The sequence below is a fragment of the Melanerpes formicivorus genome, unplaced genomic scaffold, assembly GCF_026170545.1.
Source record: "Melanerpes formicivorus ecotype bairdi unplaced genomic scaffold, bMelFor1.0.p_v2 SCAF_76, whole genome shotgun sequence".
In the NCBI taxonomy this organism is placed as follows: Eukaryota; Metazoa; Chordata; class Aves; order Piciformes; family Picidae; genus Melanerpes; species Melanerpes formicivorus.
In genome coordinates this window covers 2,186,877-2,197,741 of record NW_027142428.1, presented here as the reverse complement: position 1 = coordinate 2,197,741, position 10,865 = coordinate 2,186,877, and the positions used below count along the sequence as shown (strand labels likewise).

Below are 10,865 nucleotides of genomic sequence, written 5' to 3'. Positions count from 1 at the left end.
TACAGATTGGGAACTAAATCCAAAAAAGCATCCCCAGAGCTTCCCCAGCCAAACACAGCACACCAGCGCCAGCTCTTCTGCCCCTAAAAGCCCCACAGCAAAGACACATTTCTGACATAACTTTAAAATAGTTTAAAAAAAAGGCAAAAGCAAGCTCTGGATGCAGCTTTCTGCACAAACAGGCAGAAATTCCTATCACCTCCAGATCTCTGTGCATTCTTGGTATAATCTGTGGATCATCACAGTGCTTGTAACTCTTGCACTCCTCATCTCTCAGGACTTTGTAAAAAAGCCTCTGTCACTTCTCCTGCTGTGTTTACATCTGTTCAGTACAATTCGTCTGTTGGCAATTCGTTGCTTTCAGTTTGGTAACATAAATGTCTGCCAACCAAAGCAGCATGAACTCTGCAGGCACAAAGCCTCCCTCACCTGGGCACCAGTGCTGCCACCAGGACCAGGGCTCTTGCTGAGATGGTCTGAGCCTTGTCAGGGTGCTTGAGCTTGTAGCAAAGCCATATGGACCTGCCTGTCCTAGGGCTGGAGTGCTGTTCGAGTAGAAGCCATGTCAGGACTGGATTACATTTCAGAGTTGCTGGTCAGTGCTGTGCTACAGAATAAGGTGCTGCTTCCATGGAAATCCATGAGAGGATTCATCCCCTCATCTTCCATCATAGGGTCTATCAGAGGTGCTCTTTGGGACACAGCCCATTCCCACCTCCCTCTGTCCCCTATAATGTAAGGGGGTCCTCAAAACATAAGGCTTCACTTCTTGTTGCCTGAGGAGAGGAGGGAAGTTTCTCCATCCAGTCTCCTCAGCAAGCATTCAGTGGAGGAAGACTACCTCTGGTGATGTCTTGGTATCCACAGCTATGCACGTTCTCCTGCTATTTCACTGCTGTTTTTCCACTGAGCAAGTATATCTCTGTGCTGAGAGCCTTTTCTCAGCCCTTGGTCCCCATGATCATATGAAATGGTGTCCATGGTAAAAAGGACCTACTAACCCAAAGAAAATTGTGCCTCAGATTCTTTCTATTAAAGACATGGAAGAACTTTGGGATCCATTCTTAAGGAACACCTTGAAACATACACATTTTTTTTCCACCCACACTAGTGAAGGCTTGGTTGATGCTCTATCCTCACCCAGTATATGGCAGCTTGAACGGCAGCAAGGAATAGAAGTCTTGAACTGGAGTTAAATATCTTTTGATAGAAAGGGATAATAGGTTTTACTCTCATTTATCCTTGTTTTTAGCTGGTATAGACATAGTTGTCATGCACAAGGTCAGATCTCAGGTCTTCATTCACTTTGTCTTTGCCTAAGCAAAATTCTTACTGAGCAGAAAGATGCTTGGCTATTTCCAGATTCCAGTCAGTCTAAAGTGTACAATTTAATACTTACTGACACAAACTGTATTTTGCAAGGAAGAACGTACTTGAATTTGCAGTGTTTCCTCAGTGTAGAGGTTCATGGTCCAAAGAGAGGGCCAGGTACTTAACACAGCTCTTTTCCTGCTGCTGAGCTCTCCAGCTGCCCTTAAGAGGGGCAGACCCCGATGATGGGTGCAGAGGGTCCAGATGTTGGCCAGACAATCAGTCCCTCTTGTTGCCTGTATTTTCTGCTTTGTATGTTCTGTCAACACATTGCCAGACACAGAACAGATCCATCTTACACTTTGTGGATCTTCATGCTGAGCGCAGGCATCTGACACAGGAGCAGCTGATTTATCTCACTTGTGCTGATAGTGTTGAGCCAAATGCTGGAAGGGTTTGTGCTGGTTATTTCATTTCATGCTTATGCAAGCAGTCTCAGCACTCCGGACAACGGGAATCCCTAAAACAAGATCTCCTCAGAGATTACTTTCTCGAAGGAAGGATTTATTTTAAGCTCTCATAGTGCAAACATTGTAGCATCCTTGAAATTTAATTTTGCATCTGTATCACAGTCACAAAAATGTGGGTCTCTGAACAATCCACTACGAATGGCAGTAGAGCTCTTTCTGGAGCACTCACCTCCTCCTCACACTCTTGTGTCCACTGCATACATTTTGGCAGTAGCTGTTTGAGAGGGTGGCAAATGCATGTTTGTTACAATTGTCCTAGCTGAGGAATAGCCTTTCCTGAAGGAGTATGCAGAATGGAGTCTTCCAGAGCTGGTCTCTGTGAGGTACAGGGAGAGAAATAGGATCTGCTAATGAGTGCTTGGTGGCTTTCAGCTGCGAAGCCTCAAAATGCAGAGAAAAAAGCAGTCCAAAATATGACATAATAACACATTTCATGTCATGCTTGCACCTCAGTTCCCACCTGAACGCCTCGATGAGCTTTCTAGAGCTGCTGAAACAACACTACTCCCATTTCACAGATGAAGATGTTACTACTGGGGATGAGCAACCATCCTGTATGATGTCCTTGAAGGACTTTCCCCACCCTGTGTGCCTGTAGCAGGCCCCAAACAATGGCTCTGTCTCTGAATTGTGTTCCAGCCCTACCATGGTTTCTCACCTCTGAAGAGATACATGCAGCAGGTGAGCAGGGCCCCAGATAAGAAGCAGCCAAGTGACCCTGCCATGCCAAGCCAGCACGACCAGCCAAACTTGTACTGGATGCCCAGAAACACGTTGTGGAAGACCAGAGAGGAGCGCTCCACGTAGACGTCGACAGCGTACCACACCGAGCCAGTAATGCCTGGGAAACCTGCAGAACAAGAGGGAGGCGCCACACAGAACTCCCAGGAGGACCATGAGGAGATCACCAGCATAAACTCTGCAGCTACAGCCTCTTGTCTGCTGGGGCAGGCTTTAGGATGGCCAAGCTTTGTCCCCTCTTCTGTCTCAGTTCAATTACTTTGGAGGATTCACCTTGGTTCCTCCTGATATCAGCTGGGGCACTGTCAGGCAGAGGCTGTGCTTTGTGGCTTGGCGCTCACAGACACCACCAGTGCCAGTTGGCAGCACCCAGGTTTCTGCAGCAAAAGGCAGAAAGCTCCTCCCTTCTCAGCTTGCTTATCAACTTGTGGTAAAGTTGCTTCAAGATTTTAATTTTCTAATCTGTTTTGACTTACAGAAATCTGATGTCATTTTTCAAACTTTAGGAGGTGAGTGGAGGATGTTCAGAAGAACCTCTAAGTGTTTTACATGTGCTCCTGGTAGCTGGGGTAAGTCATGTGTTAAATCTGCTTATCCTGAAGCAGGGGTAGGTACTTCATGTTGGCATCATGTAAAATGAAATTACTTGGTACCTAGCTGGCTATTTCTTTTTGCATTTGGAATTCTCTGAATGGCTGTAACAGCAAAGCACCTCAGTCAGCTGGCTATTTATCACCTAGGAGGGACATGTTGTTATTATCCTTTTATTAGAGATCAGCTGCAGATATTTTGGGCTAACTGACTTGCCTAAGGTCACACAATCTGTGGCAGAGCCAGGAACCAAACAAGGATGCTGGGACTTTCTAGTCCTTCAGCTGTTAGGTCTCTTAGGCCTTATCAACAGCACTGGCTGGTTCACAGTAAAACAGCAGTAAATGGGATTCAGTCAAGTCAGAGCCAGCTCACCTGGTCAGTACATAAAATGAAAGAATAAAACTCAGCTATCTGCTGCTAGACAGTGAACAAAGTAAGCTGTACTACACAAATAAAGCAAATACAGATGCTTCCTCCATGTTTGCCCTCCAGAAAATCAGCAGCTCCTCTCCCCAAAAGAAGAGAAAGCTTTAAAGCTCACCCACTTTGCTAAAGGGTGGTCTCAGAGGTTGAGGGGGCAGTGGGGGAATACCTGCAATGAGCAACATAACTCCAGACACCAGGCAGATGCGCAGCTTGATGAGTGGCTCATCAGGGAGGAATTTCACACAGTCCAGTCCCAGGACAAGAAAAAGAAATCCAAATCCTGCCAGGATATCTGCTGTGATCATCATGGCTCGTGTCAGCACCAGCTTCACTGCAGGACAAAAGCAGGTTGCTCTAATGTACAAGGGGTGGAAATGCAGGTGGGTAATGGGGTCAGATCCCATAAGAACGTTTTCTCCAGGATAAAGCTTTCTGCAGCTTCCCCTGGGAGTAGTACCTTGCCAAGAAAAGAAACATTGCTCTAATACATGTGTGCACCAAATCATCTGTCACTGAGTAGAACAGATGCTGGGTTTTATCTACACTCAGGTGTCCCCACCACTTGTAGAAACATCTTTGACTCTCACGTACCAGGGTGTTCAGCGAAGATAGAGTCATACTCGTCGCAAGTTTGGATCCCATCAAAAACGTTTGTGACGCATTCCCACCACAGGCCACGGCATTTTGTACTCACCTGTGGGGTGAGAAGAGAAAGAAGGCTGTAACTTAACACATCCACAAACACGGTGGATAGTCAGCTGGCCCCTTTAACACAAATCCTAGTCCAGTTACACTGGTGGCAAACTGGAGCTGTTCAGCTTGAGGAAGAAAAGAAAGGGGCAGAATAGAGAAAAAGGACAATGTTTGCTTTGTCCCTGGTAAAACCTTATGGTTTTAAATTAGAGCAAAGGAAATTCAGACTAGTTATGAGGAAGAAAACCTTCCTATTGGTGAGGTTAAAAATTCTGCAGCTGAGGGGTGGCAGACAGGAGAGAGCTAAGAGCAGGCTTGATCACTCCTTGCCAAATGCTTGTCTAGGCTGAGCTGGGCAGGGCTATGGACCAGATGACCTCAGACTTTTCTGTCCATGCTCTGCTTACACCATCCTCCTGAAGAGAAGGAACAGCTCAGAGGGGAGCACGACTGGTAGGGCAGGCATTGCACCAGGGCTTGGGTACCTGCGGTGGGAGGTGGCTGTGGTGTGGTAGAGGAGTGCTTTGTGCTGCAGAGCAGAGGTGTGGATGTGAGTCCCTTTCCAGACACGTGGAGGGCTGCCCCCAAATGACTCGGCTGTAAACACTGGCTGGAAAATGAGAGGCAGCCAGTGCTGATTCTGGCCCTGGGGCTGCCAGTGCACTGCTGGCTATAGGACCACGCGTGCCTGAGCCACACTCATTGCCAAGACATCCAGACTCAGACAGACATTGCAGTATCATCGCGGCTAATCATTCTGTTGTCCTGAAGCCGTAGATACTATTCCCAGCCTTCCATAAACCACTTTAATGTGGGAGGCATTTTCATTACCAATGCAAATATGGCAACAAGCACCTCTAAAACGTTCCTGGAATTGCTCATCCAAGGAGCAGAGTTAACATCGGGGCAGCTTTGGTCTCCAGCCTGCCCTGCTGCTGCCAGTGACATGCTGCAGTTAATGGAATGGGTTTCACATAGGGGAAGGGGTCTGGGCTTGCTTGGATGATGCAATAAACACAGTTTTCCTGCACTGTGTAGATCACAAAGCAGATAATAATATATCTCAGCCACTTAATGAAGTTCCATTCAGGATCTGTTGAAGTCCATAGCCAACCATAATATTTTCTTCACAATGCAATGTCCAAGCCAAAGAGTTACTTTGTGTACTGCACTGTGGTGGATAAAAGGTGAGTAAGAATGACTCACTGCAGGAGATTGGCAAAAAGTTGCTATATATGTTTGAACGAAAACAATCTACACAGTTTGTATCATGAAGATGAAAGCTGCTTACAATGCCTGAGAATTTCAGGGCAGCTTTAATGAAAACTATCACAAGAAAAAAAGAGGAAGGAAGGAAGGGAGGAAGGGAGGAAGGAAGGAAGGAAGGAAGGAAGGAAGGAAGGAAGGAAGGAAGGAAGGAAGGAAGGAAGGAAGGAAGGGAGGGAGGGAGGGAGGGAGGGAAGAAGGAAGGAAGGAAGGAAGGAAGGAAGGAAGGAAGGAAGGAAGGAAGGAAGGAAGGAAGGAAGGAAGGAAGGAAGGAAGGGAGGGAGGAAGGGAGGAAGGGAGAAAGAGAGGGAAGAAGGGAGGAAGGGAGAAAGAGAGGGAAGAAGGAAGGAAGGAAGGAAGGAAGGAAGGAAGGAAGGAAGGAAGGAAGGAAGGAAGGAAGGAAGGAAGGAAGGAAGGAAGGGAGGGAGGGAGGGAGGGAGGAAGGGAGGAAGGGAGAAAGAGAGGGAAGAAGGGAGGAAGGGAGAAAGAGAGGGAAGAAGGAAGGAAGGAAGGAAGGAAGGAAGGAAGGAAGGAAGGAAGGAAGGAAGGAAGGAAGGAAGGAAGGAAGGAAGGAAGGAAGGAAGGAAGGAAGGAAGGAAGGAAGGAAGGAAGGAAGGAAGGAAGGAAGGAAGGGAGGAAGGAAGGGAGGACGGAAGGGAGGGAAAGAAGGGAGGGAAGGAAGGGAGGGAAGGAAGGGAGGGAAGGAAGGAAGATAAGCAATGTTCCCTGGTTTCACTGATTCTGTGTTTTTCAAGAGAACAGTGTAGTGTGAGACAATTTGCCATGTTTATGCTAGGTGTAAGTTTTTGCTGTTAACCTCTTAATCCAGCTGCAGATCCTCTTCTGTCTTAACTCACCACTGTTCAGAATATGCTTGAAATTAGCATATTTTTATTAAATTACATTTTATTCCACTTGTGTTTATATAGTTTCATGTTCCTCCCAAACCACCCTAGGCTTATTCATACTATTCTATATTCAGCTAATACTCTCAATTACTTCCTCACTTGCTTGCATTGCTATTGTTCCTAGAATCTTACAAGCAGCATCTTCATTTAAATTATTTATAAAGAAACTAACAGGATTCCAGGCTTTGTCAGCCTCCAAGCAAAACAGAGCTCTTAAGGGGCAACATTTGTGATCCTGGTCTAGCTTGTGAAACAACATCTGTCTCATACTGGAAAACACTTGATAAATATTTTGTGTTTCTTGAAATCTTTCATTTGTTACCTACTCCTGCTAGTGCTGAGCACGGCAGCAGCAGGGATCAGCCTATTCATCTCTGCAACACATACACAGCCAAGGAAAAACGTCTCATTGCTTGGTGCAGGAGGGGGTGGGCACAGATGTTGAAGGAGACACCTGTGGATGGCCTGAGCCACTGCCAAGCTATTCTGGTTTCTGTTATCTGTCTTTTAACCTCCTTGGCCATCCCTTGTTTCCGTCTGCTTTGTGCTCGTGCTCCCAAACCACCCTTGGGCTTCTGCCCTTGTGCAGATGGCACAGAGCCTCAGGCACACAGGAACTTGCTGCTGTAAATGAGGGAAGGGTCAGGGCAATCACATAGAGGCATGGATTACTCCAGCCCACGGCCAAACCTACACATCATGTCGGTAGCACTAATTCCCCATCACCTTTTCCCCCAGCTGCAAAGCTGCCCCAGCTTCCCTGGGCCCAGCCAAGGACTCCTTGAGAAGCGCAGCATCAGGGCCAAACTCCTCATCTCCCACTGATTACGAAACACATTGCCACGACCTGCTTTCCCTAACACAAGTATGCATGTAAAACATACACTGCCTAATTACTGTAAAAATATATATAATTATATCCTGTGCATAATGTATAATTAATATTACAATAATTCCAATGCCCAAGAAAAAAAAAATGACAGAACAAGCAGACACTTCCTCTGCTGGGGAAAGCACAGAAGAGAAACATGTGAGTGATGTTAGTCACACTTTTACCGCACTGTAAAAAGATGCCACATACAGTGATTACAAGCTCAGCATGAGAGTAAACCAGGCACCATTTACCAGTAGTGGGAACATTTTTAATCCACCTGCAACAGGGAGAGACTCTGCACACAATGCAGTGCTTGCTGGGAAGCAGCTTATGTTTGTTTTTCTTCCAGCACAAACCACCGCAAAAAACACCCCAGGCTCGTCTAGATACACAAAATGCACCACCTTAAAGCATTTTTTGTGATGCTGTAACCTGGTTGTTTCCGAAGCAGAGGTGAGGGGCAGTGAGAGCTGAGTGCTGGCTGGGTTCCTGCAGCTCCTTCGGAGGTGGCCCGGCTGCTTTTGGCACTCCCTGACCCCTTTGTCCTGGGCTGGTCCTCCTTGGCGAGACCACAGAGAGTGCTCAATCCCCCTAGCTGCTGCAAGCCAGGGTCAAAACCAGAAGCCTTTCTACAATGGAGGATGGACTTCCTTTCTCCTGAAGTCAAAGTTGCCTGAATTAGACTTTCCTCAGCTGAAAATGGGAGTCATTGTGGACTCCACGCCTTACTGGCTGTAGATGGTTTCCCTACATCCCCCTGTTTAGAATCAGAGAATGGTTTCGGTTGGAAAAGACCTTTAAGATCATCAAGCCCAACCAATTTAGAGAGGCAGTGAGTCATTAAGGCCGTTAAGGAGATCAGTCGGTCAGGTATTAAGGCTGGGGGCATTTTGCTCCATTATTTAGTATTCACACTCAGAGCAGGAATGCAAGAGTAGTGGCTGCTAATAACCAAAGCGGGTGTTAATGGAGCACTTCGTGACAGCCTAGCAGGTGCCTTTGTGCTAAGAAGACAAGGTTACACAGCCTCGGGGTAATGGTCTGGATCTTTCCTGGGCTAACTTTGCTCAACAGCAGAGTTTACCTCTCCTGTTTTTCCTGGAAATGATGGCACAATCTGGGATCCGTTTGATTTTTCTGAGTGTACTGGTATCTTCAGCAGACTCTAGCAGGTTTAGAGCTTCTGGAAATTAATTTTAAATAGCTCCTGCACCCTGTTTTCCCTGAAAAGTGGCTCACTGAGAAGACACAATGACCATCAGAACTCTCACTGCATTGGATCTATGACCACCTCACCGTCCAAAGCCATCTTCCAGGGTGGAACTGGCAGTCCACCTTGTAACTGCTTCTTGTGGCACAGAGAAAAAAGAAAGTATTTTTATTGTGATCACTTTTAGCCTTCTTTTCTCACATAATTCATCACTTGATGTGATGCAGCTAAACACTGTGTTGCAATCACTGAGTGCAGAGGAGCTCTTCTGGTTTCCCATGCTGGGTAGCAGAGAGAAAGTTTCCTCCTGATATACTCAGCCAAATTCTGTCTTGGAAAGTGTTTAACTGCATAAAGTACCCAGTTTACCAGATTATTATTTTTTTTTTAGTACCATATCTGATGCTAATCCAAATCCTCCCCATACATTTCTTCTAGTCCTATAGCTCAATGGCTGTTAATGACTTGAAAAGCACAAATGTACATGCTAGACTTTAACAGAATTAACAGAATAGAATTAACCAGGTTGGAAAACATCTTCCATCAAGAAGTCTGACCTTCAGAATTAGAAACACCTCCAAAATATCCTTCCAGGCTGGAGCTACAGGATCACTGTACTCAAGTTCCTGCACAACTACAACTAGAGCCTTCCCTGAGCTCATTAAGCAGGAGCAGTCTGGATAATATAGTCTGGCAGAGAGAATTACACAAAATGCCACTTTTCCGCTGTTCTTGCCAAAGCAATTAATTTAATTTTTATCCAATTTCATCCTGCACAACAGGGGAAATGTCCATGAGAGTGGAGCAATGATATGGTGAAAGAAACTCTCTCTGGGACATGTTTTCTTTGGAGATCAGGCTCTTCTCACCCCAATCTTACCTCTAAGGAATCATCAGCGTTGACCATCCAGCAGTCTGTCCAGGTAGATACTATCAAAAACCCCGTAGAAAAAAAAGCAAAAAAGCAGCCCACATACTGGAGAAAAAACCTCATGCCAGCAGGTGATCAGCACATCCAGGAGGGTGAGAAAAACAGTATCCAGCACTTTTCTTAAAGCAAGGCCAGATGGCAAAGTGTCAGTGACCCAGGACACTTCTTCTCTTCCAGTGGCCATGAACAGTAAAACCTTCTCACTTCTGCAGAGGCCATCCGTCAGTGATGGCCAGAGGAACAGCACTCACCTGCAACAGGGGCAGGAGGAGGGTGAAAGTGCCCACGGGAGCTGCTGCAGCCAATCCACCCAGCACAGTGAAAGCTCTTTCCATGCCTGACTGAAGAGCAAAGGAGCTGTGCAGAGGTGGCACGCAGGTAACTGGTGTCCTGGACTTGCAGGGAAGACAGGTATGATTGTGGGCAAAATAGGGGCTGAAAAAAAGAGAATCAAAACTTCCTCAGGGCAGAAGTTTTGAGCACTGCTAAGGGACACACAGAAGAGCTGTTATGTGCAGACCCATTTATTCAAGCATGTTAGTTCATGTCTTAGCACTAGATGTGTATAAAATATACTGGTGTAGATTCCAGGCTCTCCGGCTATCCTGCTGGTTTCTGATGCACTGATGACCCAGTTCAATGCAGAAATGTGACTGGAAAGGGAAAAAGGTAGCAGCCATGCACCTTCAGAGCCAACGCCAACATGCATCCCAGCTCACATATAGAACTCTGTAACAGTGGAACAGGCTGCCCAGAACAGCTGTAGATGCCGGGCAGGTTGGATGTGACTCTGAGCAACCCTATCTAGTGGAAGATGTCCCTAGTCATTGTAGTGGGGGTGGACTAGATGATCTTTAATAGTCCCTCCCAATCCAAAATGTTCTATTCTGCATTTAAGCCAAATCTAGATGCTTCTCATGCTCTGCACTCTTGTGGGAATCTTGCACTTCTCAAGCACCAGTTTGGTGAATTTTGTTTGGCTGGATTTTGCCTGCTCACTTTTTCCCGTTGCAATGTTCCTGTTTTCCTGCAGGATTCCCTAGGTGAGCAGGAATCATGCAAGCTGCTGGAAACAGAAGCACTGGGCCGCTGTAGGAACCTTCTCACCCAGCATCTCCTCTTATGCAGCACTGAGAAATCCGGCGGGACTGCAGGGCACCTTCCAGGAAAAATCAATGGAGGACTAGAAATTCTCCTCATCTCAAAGGTACAAATGCACAAACTCCTTCACACCCTCAGTTATCTTTATTTTTTTAAAGAAAACCCATAAAAGGTTGGAGACCTGCCTTTAGTGGGCAAATTTTCCACACAGGGCTGAGGAGCAGGCTCTCACTCTGCTTACAACCTGCTTGCCCAAACTGGTGGTGGTTGTCGTCTCAGC

The 10,865-nt window shown here is 46.4% G+C and overlaps 1 protein-coding gene across 1 annotated transcript; it reads right to left on the bottom strand.

Moving 5' to 3' along the window:
- Positions 1-1,893: 1,893 nt before the first annotated feature.
- CLDN16 (claudin 16) lies at positions 1,894-9,547 on the bottom strand. The gene is made up of 5 exons (XM_068163992.1): positions 9,434-9,547; positions 4,194-4,296; positions 3,769-3,933; positions 2,500-2,691; positions 1,894-2,157 (listed from the first exon to the last, which is right to left on the bottom strand). The coding sequence occupies exons 1-5, from the start codon at positions 9,545-9,547 to the stop codon at positions 2,018-2,020; spliced, it is 714 nt and encodes a 237-aa protein (XP_068020093.1). The 3' UTR covers positions 1,894-2,017.
- Positions 9,548-10,865: the final 1,318 nt, after the last annotated feature.